This window comes from Symphalangus syndactylus, chromosome 13, assembly GCF_028878055.3.
Source record: "Symphalangus syndactylus isolate Jambi chromosome 13, NHGRI_mSymSyn1-v2.1_pri, whole genome shotgun sequence".
Classification (NCBI taxonomy): Eukaryota; Metazoa; Chordata; class Mammalia; order Primates; family Hylobatidae; genus Symphalangus; species Symphalangus syndactylus.
This window is the reverse complement of record NC_072435.2, coordinates 106,072,173-106,091,149: the sequence shown is the minus strand read 5'-3', so window position 1 is coordinate 106,091,149 and position 18,977 is coordinate 106,072,173. Positions and strand designations below refer to the sequence as shown.

At 42.0% G+C, this 18,977-nt stretch overlaps 1 protein-coding gene across 16 annotated transcripts in view; it reads right to left on the bottom strand.

Annotated features, from left to right (window-relative positions):
- The window catches only part of RAD9B (RAD9 checkpoint clamp component B), a 35,383-nt gene extending 16,418 nt beyond the window's left edge, over nt 1–18,965 (bottom strand). For 9 of the 16 annotated variants that reach the window (XM_055236380.2, XM_055236381.2, XM_055236388.2 and 6 more), the window contains exons 1-9: nt 18,768–18,965; nt 17,284–17,354; nt 15,393–15,548; nt 14,473–14,587; nt 7,987–8,086; nt 5,758–5,864; nt 2,148–2,254; nt 1,998–2,062; nt 1,044–1,166 (exon numbers count right to left, since the gene is read on the bottom strand). In XM_055236380.2, coding sequence (XP_055092355.1) covers nt 1,044–1,166; nt 1,998–2,062; nt 2,148–2,254; nt 5,758–5,864; nt 7,987–8,086; nt 14,473–14,587; nt 15,393–15,548; nt 17,284–17,354; nt 18,768–18,813 — 890 coding nt within the window. In that variant the 5' untranslated portion in view covers nt 18,814–18,965. Of the gene's footprint in view, nt 1–1,043; nt 1,167–1,997; nt 2,063–2,147; nt 2,255–5,757; nt 5,865–7,986; nt 8,087–13,006; nt 13,073–14,472; nt 14,588–15,392; nt 15,549–17,283; nt 17,355–18,239; nt 18,404–18,767 lie in introns of those variants that run through there. The other 7 variants (XM_055236389.2, XM_055236383.2, XM_055236378.2 and 4 more) reach the window with 6 other exon arrangements.
- Between the last annotated feature and the right edge of the window lie 12 nt (nt 18,966–18,977).

The following is an 18,977-nucleotide window of genomic DNA, read 5'->3' as shown; positions in this document are numbered from 1 at the left end:
TTCTTCCCCCAAAAGAAAAGAAATTAAGAAAGAAAAAAAGCCAGGCGCAGTGGCTCACACTTGTAATCCCAGCGCTTTGGGAGGCTGAGGCGGGCGGATCACAAGGTCAGGAGTTCGAGACCAGCCTGACCAACATAGTGAAACCCCGTCTCTACTAAAAATACAAAAATTAGCCAGGCGTGGTAGTGCACACATGTCATCCCAGCTACTAGGGAGGCTGAGGCAGGAGAAGTGCTTGAACCCAGGGGTTGGAGGTTTCAGTGAGCCGAGATTGTGCCACTGCACTCTAGCCTGGGCAACAGAGTGAGACTCTGTCACAAAAACAAAAAAAAAAGCAAGAAAGCAATGGCTATCCCTATATCTGAGCAAAAGTTCTAGGAAGTGAATATAGACTTTCTTGTGAAAACACTATGTTACCCCTAAAAAAAAAAAAAAAAAAACAACTAAAGGTCCAATGTGGAGACTCACACCTGTAATCCCAGCACTCTGGGAGGCTGAGGCAGGTGGATGGCTTGAGCCCAGAAGTTTGAGACCATCCTGGGCAACATGGTGAAACCCTGTCTCTACAAAAAAAATACAAAAAATTAGCTGGGTGTGGTGGCACATGCCTATAGTCCCAGCTACTTGGGAGGCTGAGGTGGGAGGATCACTTGAGCCAGGGAAATGGAGGCTGCAGTGACTTGAGATTGCACCACAGCACTCAAGCCTGGGCAATGGGAGTGAGACCTTGTCTAAAACAATAACAACAACAACAACAACAGCAACAAAAACTAAAAATTGGAATTGAGTTCTGGGAAACAACACAGATAAACCAGACAGTCTTGTTCAATTCTGGTCAGAACAGAAAAAGCAAATATCTGACACGAGATTGGTGATGTTTCTATGCTCCAGGTAAGTTTCACTACAGCTCTTCCGTATTCAGTCAAAATTTGTTATCTAATATTTCACTCCTCAGTTGTTTCCTAAGTGAACAGCAGTGAATTATTTCAAAATAAGATTATGATGGCTTGTCCCAAGTAATAAAGAAGTTAAAACAGTCTTACCTTTTTCGTTTCTGTGAAAGACACAGTGACTGCGGTGAAGATGCTCTACTTGGTTCCTCAGCTAATGTGGCCAAAATAAAGTTAGCTTCCACTAACATATCATCAATACTTAAAGCCAGAGGTCTAAAAAAGCCAAGTCAGAGCAACAGTGACACTCATTTTCTGATGGACATTAGAAACACATTAGAAATGATACTTAATTCTGGACTAAAAAGAAACAGGAGAGGCTGAGGCGGGCGGATCATCTGAGGTTGCGAGTTTGAGACCAGCCTAACCAACATGGAGAAACCCCATCTCTACTAAAAATACAAAAAAAAAAATTAGCTGGGCGTGATGACACATGTCTGTAATCCCAGCTACTCAGGAGGCTGAGGCAGGAGAATCACTTGAACCTGGGAGACGGAGGTTGCAGTGAGCTGAGATTGTACCATTGCACCCCAGCCTGGGCAACAAAAGCGAAACTCCATCTCAAAAAAAAAAAAAACAGTAGACCGGGTGCTGTGGCTCACGCCTGTAATCCCAGCACTTTGGGAGGCTGAGGCCGGTGGATCTCTTGAAATCAGGAGTTCGAGGCCAGCCTGGCCAACATGGTGAAACCCTGTCTCTACCAAAAATACAAAAATTAGCCAGGCATGGTGGTAGATGCCTATAATCCCAGCTACTTGGGAGGCTGAGGCAGGAGAATTGCTTGAACCCGGGAGGCGGAGACTGCAGTGAGCCGAGATCATGCCACTGCACTCCAGCCTGGGCGACAGAGCGAGACTCCGTCTGAAAAAAGAAAAAATAAAATTTTAAATGCCATATTTTAGCATCTTTCAAAATTTTAGTTTGATAAGTATTAATAGTAAAGTTTAGGTATTCCTGAGGTGTTAATTAATTTCAAAGTGATCCAAATGGTTTTCTTATTGATATAAAACAAAAGAAACAAGCTCAGAAAAATTCTCAAGGACCTACTTCCCAGGGAAATCAAAATAAATGGATATAGGAGCATGTGTAGCTTCTGAAAATGTCAGTATTCCCTGAAAAAAGAAAAGAAGAAAAAAACTTAAAATCCTTATAAAAACTTACAGTGAAAATTTGAATTTGATACAAATCTTTATTTACCTTCAATTCTTTGAAACAAAACGTTATCTCAGTGTCCATTCCAATTTGAAAGAAGTCAAACTCATCTGAGCCAACGAACATCTCACTGTACACAGCATTGCTCAAATCTGTTTAATATTATGGGAAAATAAAGAATAAAATTAGTTCCAGAGACGAATTTAGAGGAAAAAAGAATTTTTCTGGTCTCCCAATCCCATCCCATTTCCTCCTGCCCTACCTACCCTAACTCCCCCACCTGATATCTGTATGCTATTTTTAAATGCCTTTGTTCAAAAGAGAAATTTAATATTTTACATTTCTCTTAAACTCCCCAATGATTTAGGGTCTATAAATCCATTTCACATAAATCAAACTGTTTATGTTTAAATACCAGACTTCTTATCTAAGTTAATTAATAAATTTTTTGTTTTCTTCCTTTTGAGACAGGGTCTTGCTGTGTTGCCCAGGCTGGAGTGCAGTGGCATGATCACAGCTCACTGCAGCCTTGATCTCCTGGGCTCAAGTGATCCTCTGCCTCAGTCTTCTGAATAGCCGGGACTACAGGCATGTGCCACTTACGTGCACATTTTTAACTTTTTTTTTTTTTTTTGAGATGGAGTCTCACTATGTTGCCCAGGCTGGAGTGCAGAGGCACAATCTCGGCTCACTGTACACTCTGCTTCCCGGGTTCATGCCATTCTCCTGTCTCAGCCTCCCGAGTAGCTGGGACTACAGGCACCCACCACCACACCTGGCTAATTTTTTGTATTTCTTTTAGCAGAGATGGGGTTTCACTGTGTTAGCCAGGATGGTCTCGATCTCCTGACCTCGTGATCCACCCACCTCGGCCTTCCAAAGTACTGGGATTACAGGCGTGAGCCACTGCGCCTGGCCATATTTTTAAATCAAAGTATGATCTTACCCTACATACCATCTCATAATCTACCCAATAATATATCTTGGCTATTTTTCTATGTCAATAAGCACATTTTTATAATTATTTGTGTGTGTGTGTTTGTCAATGTTTTGTGTTTTCCACTACAAAATTGCTTCATTAAACCTCTCTGATACATACCCTCAGAGAGAGAGGAATGTATTTATACATACACATATAACATTACTTTAATTTTTTTATTATTATTTTTTTGAGATGAAGTCTCACTCTGTTGCCCAAGCTGGAGTCCAGTGGTGTGATCTTGACTCACTGCAAGGTCCGCCTCCCAGATTCAAGCGATTCTCCTGCCTCAGCCCCCTGAGTAACTGGGACTACAGGCACACACCACCACATCCAGCTAATTTTGTATTTTTAGTAGAGAAAGGGTTTCACCATGTTGGCCAGGCTGGTCTCAAACCCCTGACCTCAGGTGATCAGCCCTCCTCGGCCTCCCAAAGTTCTGGGATTACAGGCATGAACCACCGTGCCTGGCCCATTAATTTTTTTTGAGAGTGGGTCTCACTCTGTTGCCCAGGCTGTAATACAGTGGCATGATCATAGCTCACTTGCAACCTTGAAATCTTGAGCTCAGGTGATCCCCTTGCCTCAGCTGCTGCAGCATGGACTGCAGGTGCATGCCACTATACCTGGCTAATTTTTTATTTTTGTAGAGATGGGATCTTGCTGTGTTGCCCAGGCTGGTCTGAACTCCTGGCCTCAAGCAATCCTGCCTCAGCCTCCCAAAGCACTAGGATTACAGGGGTGAACCATTGCACCTGGCCAATGTTACTTTTAATAGTTTCATAGTATTTAATTATCTTCAGTCAATCTCCTGTTGTGAGATCTAAAGTACAGAAAGAGATACACCCAACTATTAAAAGTGCTTATCTCTGTATAGTGGGATATCAGGTGACTTAAAAAATTTTTTTTGTATTTTTAATTTTCTTCAATGAATATTATATAAGTAGTAAGAACAAAGATTGAGTGATATATACATATATATTATTATTATTATTATTATTATTATTGTAGACAGAGTCTTGCTCTGTCACCAGGCTGGAGTGCAGTAGCGTGATCTTGGCTCACTGCAACCATCACCTCCCGGGTTCAAGTGATTAATTCCCTGCCTCAGCCTCCCAAGTACCTGGGACTATAGGTGCGCACCACCACGCCCCACTAATTTTTTGTATTTTAGTAGAGACAGGGTTTCACCATGTTGGCCAGGATGGTCTCGATCTCCTGACCTCATGATCCGCCTGCCTCAGCCTCCCAAAGTGCTGGGATTACAGGCGTGAGCCACCGTGCCCAGCCAAATCATATATTTTTTAAAGGATCAAACAATGTCTTAAATATACATTCATCTCCAACAAGAAGGCTCATGTCACTCCCAATATACTAGCATAGAAGAAGTTTAATAGTAAGATTAAACAACTAGATTGCCAGTCAACTGTAACTATAACTTCATTAGAAAGCTACTCACAAGGGACAGCTTCTCCTGGCTACTAAATGGCCATCTTTATGCAGAGATGGCATGATGGTGCATAAAACAGACCCTTTCACTAGGCAATTTGTGACACCAGGCAAGCTACAGTTTCTCTGTGCTTCAATTTTTTTTTTGAGACAAGATCTTGCTATCTTGCCTGGGCTGGAGTGCAGTGGCACAATCATGGCTCACTGCAGCCTCAAACTCATGGACTCAAGCAATCCTTCCACCTTAGCCTACCAAGTAGCTGACACTACAGGTGTGCACCACCATGTCTGGCTATTTTTCTTATGTTTTGTAAAGATGAGGTGTCACTATGTTGCCAAGGCTGGTAACTCCCCTCAAGTGATCCTTCTGCCTCAGCCTCCCAAAGTGTCCAACTGCTTCATATGTGCTTTATATATGCTTTCAATTTCTTCATATGTAATATGGTGATAATAATAGTACCTACATACATCTTAGAGTTGTTATGAAGATCAAATGACTTCATAAATGCAAACTATTTAGAACAGAACCTGGCACAAACACTACAAAAGTCATGTGACCCAACTTAAGCCCTGGTTCTACTGGTTTTTCACTTTAAAATAATAGTTCTTTTCCTTTGTATCCTCTCCTTACTGCTGTCACCAAAAACATATTATCTAAGGTCAAAGAGTCTCAAACAGCTTGTTGTGCCAAAAGACCATAGCAAATTTTCTTTTTTCTTTTATTTGAGACAGAGTCTCTGTCGCCCAGGCAATGGAGTGCAATGGCACAATCTTGGCTCATTGCAACCTCCACCTCCCGGGTTCAAGCGATTCTCCTACCTCAGCCTCCTGAGTAGCTGGGATTACAGGCCCGAGCCACCATGCCCAGCTAATTTTTTTATTTTTAATAAAGATGGGTTTTCGCCATGTTGGCCAGGCTGGTCTCGAACTCCTGACCTCAGGTAATCCACCTGTCTCAGCCTCCCAAAGTGCTGGGATTACAGGCGTGAGCCACAGCACCTGGCCCCATTCTCCTAATTTTAAAACACCCTGAATTTCAAAGCCAAATATTTTAATTGCTGATTGTGTTAAACTTGTTGGATCTCTTAAAACTTTTTCCAACCTTTCTACATCTTACTGCTTTTTAGACAGGAATAAAATTATGTCACTAATATTTGCAGTATGGTTAGTAATCGAGAGACAGGAAGTAATAACCCATCAAAACACCATTTCAGATAAAATCCTTACCCATTGATTCCTCATTAGAACTCTTGAGGCAAAAATTCAGTGGAGTAACAGCAAGAGTAACTTCCTCTTGACTTGATGTAAAAAGAACAATGGCATCAGCAAGCAATCTATAAAATGTAAAGAACGGTATTAACATTATTTGAAAAACAAACAGAAAGACATACCTTATTAACTGGGACCCAAATCTCTAATCTGGAAATAAACAATTACTTGGCCTGGGTTTAGAAAAATTTACCCAAACTCCTACCTTCTTTCTTATACATAGCTGCTATATTTTCAGCATATTTTAAAATTATAACTTCATTTGAAGGCCAAGAGAATAGCAAAATATATCCTTAGTAAAACACATGAACGCTGCAGTACAAACAAAATTCCAGAATAAAATATCTTTAATTATATGTTTTTGTATGCCCAGTTACTTATGCCCTAGATCATACTGTAAATGGAGATACTGGAAAGTGAAGCTGTTCAAAAACAACTCAGGTGAATTATGCTGGAGACCTAGATGAGAGGACAGAGGTTTCTAAGCAGCCTGCTGCCTATATTCTTTCCCTTTGTTGCTTTCCTCGACTGTTACCTGTTGCTTTCAAGGTTCTCTTGACATCCCAAATGCCCTTTTATTCTGGCTCCTTTTTTCAAAAACAGTTTTATTGAGATATAATTCCCATATGACATAATTCACAGATTGAAAATTGTTTGATTTGCATTTCCCTAATGACTAATGATGTTGGGCATCTTTTCAAGTGCTTATTGACATTTTCTTTCAAGAAATGACTATTAAAATCCTTTACTTATTTTTTACAGCTGGGTTGTCTTTTTATTATTATATTATAAATTCTGCACTCCTTTTGACATTGAGATATTATTAAGATAAAAATAAAATTCTTAGAATTTATGTAATCTTGGTGTTAATCTGATGTTAGACATTGGTTTAGCAGTATTTCTTGATATCAAAATGTCAGGAACACCTACAAAATTCATTTGGGAACTTTTCCAGTGTTAAGCGGGGGCAGTTATACAAGATACCAAATAATCTGATACAAAAAAAAATGACAACATGAATGTGCCATTAGGAAGGAAGGAAGGAAGGAAGGAAGGAAGAAGGGACCAGATGTGGTAGCTCACACCTGTAATCCCAGTACTTTGGAAGGCTAAGGCAGATGGATCACTTGAACTCAGAAGTTTGTCTCAATCAGCCTGAGCAACATGGCGAAACCCCGTCTCTACAAAAAATACAAAAATTAGCCAGGCATGATGGCTCGCACTTGTAGTCCCAGCTACTCGGGAAGCTGAGGCACAAGAATTGTTTGAGCCTAGGAGGTGGAGGTTACAGTGAGCCAGGATCACATCACTGCACTCCAGCCTGAGCGACAGAAGGAGACTCTGTCTCAAAAATAATAATAATAATTTAAAAACAATATGGATAAAATATCGTTTGGCTCAAAAAGTAATGTTAATTAACGTTTAATGCTACAGCTAAACTGAAAACTGGATGCACTTTCAAATAACAAGTTTCAAGTTTCAAATTTCAAGACAAATATGCCTCACTCATCATCTAGAGGAAAAAACTGTTAATACTTAGGGCCAAAATCATTGCACATAAAAAAATGTTAAAATTTCCTCAAGCTCTGTATTTTAAGATTCAGACAAGAACGATATAAATGCAACTTGATACAGAAAGCCACTGTTGGGGTGTTTTTAGAACTTTCTTGGGTCACTAAATTATTATTGCTACCATTAGTTATTATCCACTATTATCTTTATCAAAGTTTCCTCTTGTCCCTGTATGGTGATTTCTCCAAGTCAAATTTTAGCTTAAAAAAAAAAAAATGTACTGGCCGGGCGTGGTGGCTCACGCCTGTAATCCCAGCACTTTAGGGGGCCAAGGCAGGTGGATCACGAGGTCAGGAGATCAAGACCATACTGGCTAACACGGCAAACCCCCCCGTCTCTACTAAAAATACAAAAAAATTAGCCGGGAGTGGTGGCGGGCACCTGTAGTCACAGCTACTCGGGAGGCTGAGGCAGGAGACTGGCGTCAACCCGGGAGGCGGAGCTTGCAATGAGCCGAGATCATGCCACTGCACTTCAGCCTGGGCGACAGAGCGAGACTCCATATCAAAAAACAAAAAAAAATGTGCTAACTGAAAAGCTCTAGAGCACTGATTCTTCACTCCATGATCCTACTGTATTCAGGAGAAAAAAAATTGACAACAGAGAACACATTACCTTGGTTGAATCATTAGCGTATTAGTACAAACATTCTTGTCAAAAATAACTTGCAAAGGCTGACTTTCTTGAAAACATATATTATGAGTTCTTTTAATACCTTAAAAAGAATAAAGCCACCTCTTAATAATTTTAAGTACAAAATTAACAAATTAAAGAAGTCTAAGTTTCACAGCCAAATTAAAGTAATAAAGTAACATTTACTATCTGGCAAGTGCATATACCTTGGAGAAGCACTATTCCTTAATTAAATGTGTTTATCGCTTCCTAGTGGACACCAAGCAATATGTCATACCTTCTGACCAATCAGGCAGGAGAGTTCCCAAATTCCTTTGAAATACAGGCAGTTTCCTTCTTTTTTTTGTTAATATATTTTTATTGATACATGGTATTTTAAAATATTTATGGGGTATATGTGGCTGGGCACGGTGGTTCATGCCTGTAATCCCAGCACTTTGGGAGGCCAAGGCAGGTGGATTGCTTGAGGCCAGGAGTTCAAAACCAGCCTGGTCAACATGGCATAACCCTGTCTCTACTAAAAATACAAAAATCAGTCGGGCATGGTGGTGCATGCCTGTAATCCCAGCTACCTGGGAGGCTGAGGCACAAGAATCACTTGAACCTGGGAGGCAGAGGTTGCCATGAGCCAAGGTCATGCCACTGTACACTCCAGACTGGGTGACAGAGTGAGACTCTGTCTCAAAAAGAAAAAAAAAAAAAAAAAAGGCCAGGCGCAGTGGCTCACGCATGTAATCCCAGCACTTTGGGAGGCTGAGGCGGGCGGATCATGAGGTCAGGAGGTAGAGACAATCCTGGCCAACATGGTGAAACTCCATCTCTACTAAAATACAAAAAACTAGCCGGGCGTGGTGGCATGTGCCTGTAATCCCAGATACTTGGGAGGCTGAGGCAGGAGAATCACTTGAACCCGGGAGGTGGAGGTTGCAGTGAGCCAAGATCGTGCCACTGCACTCCAGCCTGGCAACAGAGCGAAATTGTCTCAAAAAAAAAGAAAAAATGTATGGGGTACATGTGACAGATATTTTGTTACATGCACAGACTGTGTAATTATCAAGCCAAGATATTTGGGGTGTCCATCACCTCAAGTATTTATCATTTCTATGTGTTAAGAACATTTTAAGTCCTCTCTTTTAGCTACATTGAAACACAGAATATACTGCTGCTAACTTACAGTCACCCTACTCTGCTACCCAACATTAGAACTTATTCCTTCTACCTAACTGTATGTTTGTACCCACTAACCAACCTCTCTTCATACTCACCCACACACCATTCCCAGCCTCTGGTATCTACCATTCTACTCTCTACCTCCATGAGATCAACTTTTTTAGCGTCCACATTGTGAGAACATGCAATACTTGTCGTTCTATGCCTGGCTTATTTCACTTAACATAGTGACCTCTAGTTCTATCCACGTTGCTGCAAATGACAAGATTTCATTATTTTTATGGCCAAATAGTATTCCATTGTGTATATATACTACATTTTCTTTATCCATTAGTCCACTAATAGACACTTAGGTTGATTCCGTAACTTTGCTATTATAAATGGTGCTGCAATAAACACAGGGATGTAGGTATTTCTTTGATATATATAGTTTTTTCCTTTGGATAAAGACTCAGTAGTGGGATTGCTGGATCATGTGGTAGTTCTACTTTTAGTTTTTTAAGAAATCTCCAAAATACAAGTAGTTTCTTAAATTGCATGTAAAATAGTGATTGCCGACTACAGATCATATCTCTTTACTCTCTTTTAGTACCTTCCATCCGGGACTGATATTTCTGAACAGGACTTTTGACAGATTTCAACATCTGGTTTGTTAATTCTTTTCTTTTCTTTTCTCTCCTCTTCTCTTCTCCTTCCTTCTTCCTCTCTCTTTTTCTTTTTTTTTTTTTGACAGGGTCTCGGCCTGTTGCCAAGGCTAGACTGTTGTGGTGCGATCTCAACTCACTGCAACCTCCAACCCCCGGGCTCAAGTGATCCTCCTATCTCAACCTCCCCAGTTGCTGGGACTATAGGCGCACTCTAACACACCTGGCTAATTTTTGTATTTTTGGTAGAGACAAGGTTTCTCCATGTTGCCCAGGCTGAATTATTGTCCTTTTAGAGGAAGAGGAGAGGTAGAAATAATGAGTATGAACCTATGTGCCAGGAACTGCAGCATACGTATTACATACATTCTCTCTGATCCTCACAATATCCCTGTGGGGTAGCTAGGATGGCCTCACTTTCATGTCTGGGGCCTCAACTGGGACAACTGAGATGGCTAAGGCCTCTCACCTGTTCTTTAATCCTCCAGACAGCTATTCCATGCTTGTTCTCATGCTGGTGGAAAGGTTCTTAGGGCAACAGGGGAGGCTGACAGGACTCAGCTCGGAACTCACACAATAACACTTACGGTGCATTCTACTGGTATCAAAGCAAATCTAAGGCCAGCTGAAATTCAAAATGAGGAAACATACTCCAGGTATTGAAGGGAGGGGCTGCAGATAATTTGTGACAATTTTTTTTGTGATCTACCACATAAGGGACTATTTTAGGAGCTGGAACTAGCAAAGAACAAATCAGACAAAAATCTGTCTTCACAGGGCTAACATTTTACAGAGGGGAGACAGATAGCAAGAAAATAAATGAGTAAAACAGTAGGCAAGGGAGCAGGGCATACACCCTGAGGAGAAAACATGCCAGGGCTTCTGAATCATGGAGGACCTTATAGGCCATTCTGAGATCTCTGGCTTTTACCCTGGGTAAAATGGGGAGCTACTGGGAGAGTTTTGAGCACTGAAGTGACATAATATGACCTATTTTAAAGGGATCACTGTGACTGCTGTTTTGAGAAGACACAAAGCTCAAAATATGACATATTTTACCTATTTAAAAAATATTTTCAAGTTACTTTTGGTGGAATAGGTAATAGATGCACATGGGACAAAATGCAAAAGATATAAAAGAACAGTGAAAGTGAGTCACCCTCCATCCCTGACTCCTGCCACCCCAGAACCTCCACAGAAGCAACTACTGCTACCAGTTTCTTAGGTGTTCTTTAGAAATAACCTATGCATATATAAGTGTGTTTATACCTGTATAACAAATGTTTGAATCAAGTGAATATTGGTATTGCTGAGGATGTGCAAGCTGAGAAGTGTCTTTTCTTTGTCATCCCCAATGCTCTATTCTTGCTACTTGTTTTCTTCCCTTTTTCTTATAAGCATACACTAGACACTCTCAACCGGTATTTTTTCACACTGCTCCTTCATCTTAGACTGCCATCCCAGGCTGGGCATGGTGGCTCACACCTGTAATTCCAGCACGTTAGGAGGCTGAGGCAGGAGGACTGCCTGGCTCAGGAGTTTGAGATCAGCTTCAGAAACACAGTGAGACCTCGCATCTATTAAAATTTTTTTTAAAAATTAGCCAGGTGTGAAAAAAAAATTAGCCAGGTGTGGTGGGCGCGGTTGCTCATTCCTGTAATCCCAGCACTTGGGAGGCTGAGGCAAGCAGATCACTTGAGCCCAAGAGATCAAGACCAGCCTGGGCAACATGGTGAAACCCCATCTCCACAAACAATATAAAAAATTAGGGGCCCGGCGCAGTGGCTCACGCCTGTAATCTCAACACTTTGGGATGCCGAGGCGGGTGGATCACAAGGTCAGGAGATCGAGACCACGGTGAAACCCCGTCTCTACTAAAAATACAAAAAAAATTAGCCTGGCGCGGTGGCGGGCGCCTGTAGTCCCAGCTACTCGGGAGGCTGAGGCAGGAGAATGGCGTGAACCCGGGAGGCAGAGCTTGCAGTGAGCCGAGATCGTGCCACTGCACTCCAGCCTGGGTGACAGAGCGAGACTCCGTCTCAAAAAAAAAAAAAAAAAAAAAAAAAAAATTAGGGCCGGGCGTGGTGGCTTATGCCTGTAATTCCAGCACTTTGGAAGGCCGAGGCGGGCAGATCACAAGGTCAGGAGATCGAGATCATCTTGGCTAACACGTTGAAACCCCGTCTCTACTAAAAATACAAAAAAAAAGTTAGCCGGGCATGGTGGCGGGCACCTGTAGTCCCAGCTACTCGGGAGGCTGAGGCAGGAGAATGGTGTAAACCCAGGAGGCGGAGGTTGCAGTGAGCCGAGATCGCACCACTACACTCCAGCCTGGGCAACAGAACGAGACTCTGTCTCAAAAAAATAAAAATAAAAAAAATTAGCCAGGCATGGTGGCACGCTCCTGTGATCCCAGCTACTCCGGAGGCTGAGGTAGGAGGATCACCTGAGTCTGGGAAGTCAAGGCTGCAGTGAGCCAAGATCATGCCACTGCACTCCATCCTGCTCCATCCTGGATGACAGAGTGAGACTTTATTTCAAAAAAAAGGGCCGGGCGCGGTGGCTCACGCTTGTAATCCCAGCACTTTGGGAGGCCGAGGCGGGCGGATCACGAGGTCAGGAGATCGAGACCATGGTGAAACCCCGTCTCTACTAAAAATACAAAAAATTAGCCGGGCGTGGTGGCGGGCACCTGTAGTCTCAGCTACTCGGAGAGGCTGAGGCAGGAGAATGGCGTGAACCCGGGAGGCGGAGCTTGCAGTGAGCCGAGATCGCGCCACTGCACTCCAGCCTGGGCGACAGAGCGAGACTCTGTCTCAAAAAAAAAAAAAAAAAAAAAAGAAAAGAAGCTGCACCCTGGATCAAACCATGGCTGTGGCTCATGCCTGTAATCCCAGCACTCTGGGAGGCCAAGGCAGGAGGACTGCTTGACCCCAGGAGTTTGAGACCAGCCTGGGCAACATGACGAGACCCTGACTCTACAAAAATTAAGAACAAAAACAAAAACAACCATGCCTGTGACTTAATTTTGAATTTTTTGTTTACATGAGCCCATACTTCTCTTTATTTTTTAAGCTAGTTTGAGTTGGACCGTCTGTTTTTATTTCTGTTACTTGTAACCTAAAGCATAGTATCATATAACTACCCTACAAAAACTATTAAATAATTAACCAATCACAAATACTTACTGGACATGATTCAAGAAAGCTACTTGAGAGATACTGAATTCCAAGTATTCAGTTTCTGTCTAAAATCTAGTTGGAGATAAGGGAAGAGGATAATTATAGTAACAGCAGTCACTATCAAGTACTCCCCCCTGGGGCAGGTACGCGGTATGTACTTTACATATGTGATCTCAATTCATCCTCACAATCACCCCATAACTTGTGGGTAGGCATGATCATCTCCACTTCACAGTAAGGAATGAAGATTCAGAGAGCTTATGCACTGTCCCAAAGCTAATAAGAAGTGGAGAAGAATTTACACCCACATCTTTGTGATGTCAAGGCTTGCTATGCTTTTAATCATGCTCTTTGAATCATTCTGCTGTTAAATGAACTGAAGTTCAAAGAAGGAAAAAAGATGTTAAATTATTAGTATTTTATAGGAAACAATTTAAAGACTATAAATATATGCTGAAATAAAAATATATTATAATAAATGTAAGATTAAATTAAGAAATACAGCCAGGAGAGGTGGCTCACACCTGTAATCCCAGCACTTTGGGAGGTCAAGGCGGGCGGATCACCTGAGGTCGGGAGTTTCAGACCAGCCTGACCAACATGGTAAAACCCCATCCCTACTAAAAATACAAAATTAGCCGGGCATGGTGGAGCATGCCTGTAATCCTAGCTATTCAGGAGGCTGAGGCAGGAGAATTGCTTGAACCCGGGAGGTGGAGGTTGCAGTGAGCCAAGATCGTGCCATTGCACTCCAGCCTGGGCAACAAGAGCGAAACTCCATCTCAAAATGAAATATATATATATATATATATATATATATATATATATATAATCAAGCAGCTAGTAAATTTTAGAATGACCAATTGCTTGAATTCATACGGATATTCGAAAAAATTAGGCTGTATGCAGGCAAAGCTTGTGCCACTGACAAGTCAAAAAAAGAAATAATACCAATCATCTTACAATACTTCTACAGTGACAGGTAAGATAATACTTCAGGCCAGGTGCAGTGGCTCATGCCTGGCTCAGGCCAGGTGCACTGGCTCATCCCAGCACTTTGGGAGGCCGAGGCAGGTGGGCAGATCGCCTGAGGTCAGGAATTCAAGATCAGCCTGGCCAACACAGTGAAACCCCGTCTCTACTAAAAATACAAAAATTAGCTGGGCATGATGGCAGGTGCCTGTAATCCCAGCTACTTGGGAGGCTGAGGCGGGAGAACTGCTTGAACCCACGAGGTGGAGGTCGCAGTGAGCTGAGATGGCAGCATTGCACTCCAGCCTTGGCGACAGAGCAAGACTCCATCTCAAAAAAAAAAAAAAAAAGGATAATACTTCAAACTGCCCTACCACTTAACTACACACACACTAAGCAATAATGTAACGAGAAATCTTGACATGAAATATCAATGTTCTAAACATGAAAACTATTGAGAAAAAAACACAGTATTTTAAACCACTTTTAATTACACCTACCATGTCTGTAGAAGAATTGAATAACTACTTTGCATTTATCAGATCTGGTGAATATTTTGCACTTCTCTATATTTCTTTCAAGGGAATTCAGACATCTAAAGATGGGCAAAATTGACTGTAACAGAAATATACATATTAAGCACATACTTAACATGGTTGATTCATTTTAGAAACAAAAGTATATGCATTCATAAATGAACAGACTTGGCCGGGTGCGGTGGCTCATGCCTGTAATCCCAGCACTTTGGGAGGCAGAGGCGGGCGGATCACGAGGTCAGGAGATCGAGACCATCCTGGCTAACACAGTGAAATCCCGTCTCTACTAAAAATACAAAAAATTAGCCGAGTGTGGTGGAGGGCACCTGTAGTCCCAGCTACTCGGGAGGCTGAGGCAGGAGAATGGCGTGAACCCGGGAGGCGGAGCTTGCAGTGAGCTGAGATTGTGCCACTGCACTCCAGCCTGGGCGACAGAGACTCCGTCTCAAAAAAAAAAAAAATGAACAGACTTGGCCAGGTGCATGGCTCACGCCTGTAATCCCAGCACTTTGGGAGGCCGAGGTAGGCGGATCACTTGAGGTCAGGAGTTCAAAACCAGCCTGGCCAACATGGCAAAACCCTCATCTCTATAAAAAACACAAAAATTAGCCGGGCATGGTGGCACACGCCTATAATCCCAGCTACTCGGGAGGCTGAGGCACGAGAATCACTTGAAACTGGGAGGTGGAGGTTGCAGTGAGCCAAGATTGCACCACTGCACTCCAGCCTGGGTAAGAAAGCGAGACTCTGTCTCAAAAATAATAATAATAATGAACAGATTTGTCCTGAATGCCATTTAAACTATTAAGTATAGAATACAGGTTATGTCCTATATAATGAACATTTCTACAGAATAAGAGAAAACCAGCGCCACTTATATTTACCTTCATTCCCAATTTGCATTTTAAATTCAGTGTTGGGTCAAGTTCATTTTCATTCATTTTCACTAAAGCTGACCATTGATAATGTTGAAAAAACACAGGAGAGAACAGGACACATCCATATGCTGACCGAGAAGAATTCACACATCTTAGAGCAAGCTAGAAAAATAAGATAAAAACTATTTAGGAGAGGTTGGGCATGGTGGCTCCCATGAACCTGTAATCCAAGCACTTTGGGAAGCCAAGGCAGGAGGATGGCTGGAAGCCAGGAGTCTGAGACCAGCCTGGCCAACAGAGCAAGACCCCACCTCTATTTTTTTATTTTAAAAAATTTTAAGAGAAAATAAACTTTCTTTAAATAATAGCTTGATTCAGAAAACTTCATTATGTTTAACATCACAGTTAAATGTGTTCAAATAAGAACATGGGATGTTAATTATGGACTGCCCTACAGAGTCTGTATTGAATTTGCATATATATACATATATGTACACCTATATATATACAGGACATAACCTGTATTCTATACTTGATGGTTTAAATGGCATTCAGGACAAGTCTGTTCATTTATTATACACCTATATATACATATATATAGGTGTACATACATGTATATATACATGTATGTATGTATATATAGGTGTATACATATATGTATATTATATTGAATACATATATGTATTAAATCTAAAAGTTTACATGTTGAAAACATAAAATAGTAAATGCCTACGGGGGCCTTAACTTTCTTTTAATTTCTTTTTTACTTTTTTTTTTTTTTTTTTAAACCAGCCTGTTGCCCAGGCTGGAGTGCAATGGTACCATTGCAGCTCACTGCAGCCTCCAAACACCTGGCCTCAACCAATCCTCCCTCCTTTCAGCCTTCCAAGTAGCTGGGACTACAGGCACACAACACCTCACCCGACTAATTTTCAAAAATTTTTTGTAGAGACAGGTAGTGTCTTGCTTTGTTGCTCAGGCTGGTCTTGAACTCCTGGGCTCAAGTGATCCTCCCGTCTCAGCCTCCCAAAGTGCTGGGATTACATTTGTGAACTACCACACCCAGTCATGAGCCTTAACCTTAATGTGTGAAATGGCAGAAGGCAATATATAAGGGAGTTGCAACATATAAGGGAGTTACAGCATATTGGCAGTCTCACACCTTGTCTAAGAGGGGAAACCATTACTCAGTTTCAGCCAACTACTTCCACTTGGGAATGAATGCAGTCCCAAAACTGTCAGGTCTTCTGAATTTTCAAGAGAAGCAGGAAAAATTTGACTCTCTCAATTTTTTTTTTTTTTTTTTGGGACAGAGTGTCACTCTGTTGCCCAGGCTGGAGTGCAGTAGCACCGTGTCAGCTCACTCACTACAACCTCCATCTGCTGGGTTCAAGCAATTCTCCCACCTCAGCCTCCCGAGTAGCTGAGATTATAGATGCCCACCACCACGCCAAGCTAATTTTTATATTTTTAGTAGAGAAGGAGTTTCATCATGTGGACCAGACTAGTCTCAAACTCCTGACCTCAGGTGATCCACCCACCTCGGCCTCCCAAAGCGCTGGGATTACAGGCGTGAGCCATCGCGCCCGGCCTCAATTTTTAAACGTTGGAAATTATTTCAAATTAAAAAAAAAACAAAAACAGTGCAGGCCAACAAACATTCCTGCAGACCGTAGCTAATCTCTTAACTACAAGTTTGTGACTTCCAGTTTAAATCAATCAAGCTTATCTGCATATTTTCAACTTTACTATGCTCTAAGTGTATTCAGATATGTAAAATAAATAGTGAAAGAGATAATTACAATTTCTGGATTTCCTAGTTAACATTCAATCTGGACTGGGATCTTTAAACATCTCCTCTTGCCTTAATACATGATCTATTAACTTTCTTACTTACACCTTTTTTAGATGGGTCTAGCCAGAGCTCGTCACTAATTCGTGATAGAGCTTGAACTGCTTTCCCAAATACTACGGAGAAAAAGAAAGGTGATGCTTATATTCTTTCCCTCTAACAATAAAAACAAATCACAAGACTAGTTTAGCATTCAGAGGACTCAAGAGAAATTCAAACATAAGAGTATCTTATAGACTAATGCTACATTACTTTAATACAGTATAATATCCTTGGCAAAATGCCAGACACATAGTCAGGGCTCAATAAATTTGTAGTGTGTGAAATGATAAAATTGACCGAAATTTGTCCTTCTATATGTTTACAGTGTTTCATGGAGCTACTGTGGCAAACCAATTTCCATACTAATATATTTTACAACTTGATTTAGATAAATGTATTTGACCCCACAAAAACTGTGAAAACAGTGCATGGAGATAATATGAAGTGGTTTTAATAGCTTGATAGCGAAGTCGCAACAAGCCATGAGAGAGAAATTAGGGGTATTCAACATACATCTCTGATGTTTGAGGGTAGCCAGATTTCCCCACCACAAAACACATTTAGGGCTGGAAAACACACTAGTCTGATCCCGTATGACACTGTTAATGTTACTTTTTTTTTTTTTTTTGAGACAGAGTCTCACTCTGGCACTCAAGCTGGAGTGCAGTGGCGCGAGCTCAACTCACTGCAGCCTCAACCTCCCGGGCTCAATCGATCCTCTAGCCTCAGCCTTCCAAGTAGCTTGTGATTACAGGCACCCACCACTAAGCCCGGCTAATTTCTGTATGTTTAGCAGAGACGGAGTTTCATCATGTTGGCCAGGATGGTCTCGAACTCCCGACCTAAGGTGATCCACCCGCCTTGGCCTCCCAAAGTGCTGGGATTACAGGCGTGAGCCACCGCACCCGGCCTAACTTCCATTTTGAAAGCGCCGTTTACAATACTAATAGTTATCATACATTCCATCTATTACTGGGCTCTTTACATGCATTTCCATTTCACTGCCTCCAAACAAACTCTGTGACGAAGATGCAGTCATTACCCCCGTTTCCGTTTTAGAAACTGAGCCCCAAAGAGATTTAGTGACTTTTCCAAGGTCATACATTTTAAAAAATGGTAGAATCTGGAAAAAAAAAACAGGTTAATGCTTTTCTCTCGGCACAAAAATACTTTTACTGTCCAAGCATTATTTTTTTCTCTCAACTCCTCCCCATGCAGTCCTCAGCATCCCGAGTTTGTGGCCCGATGGTACAACTCTATTTCCCGGACAACACCCATATTACATCTGCCTCTAAGTAACACGAGATAGGTCCTCATCCTCCCCTCAGAAGTTAACAGGGACTTGAGTGGGTGGGGCTATGGCCAGGGTGTGCGTCCTCAGTCCTTGCGCATAAAGGTGAAGAGGAAAAATTAGACGATGGTAGGGACGACCTATTAACGTCTGCTTTTCTCTCTGCTAAACGGGAAGACAACAAAGGCCGCTCCACCTTTCACCTGACTGCCGCTCATCACGCACTTCAGCATGGTTGCCATCCGCCCTAAAAAGCAGGCTCGGAAGGCGCGCCTCAGCTCGACGGCCCAGGTGCCCGGATGTTGCCCGCGCTTTTCAAAGCTTCGCGATCTCGTCTCTGCACTCTACCACTCCGCCTCCACAAGTTCCCAAACGGCTTTACGGCGGGAAAGGGCCCGTGCGGGCC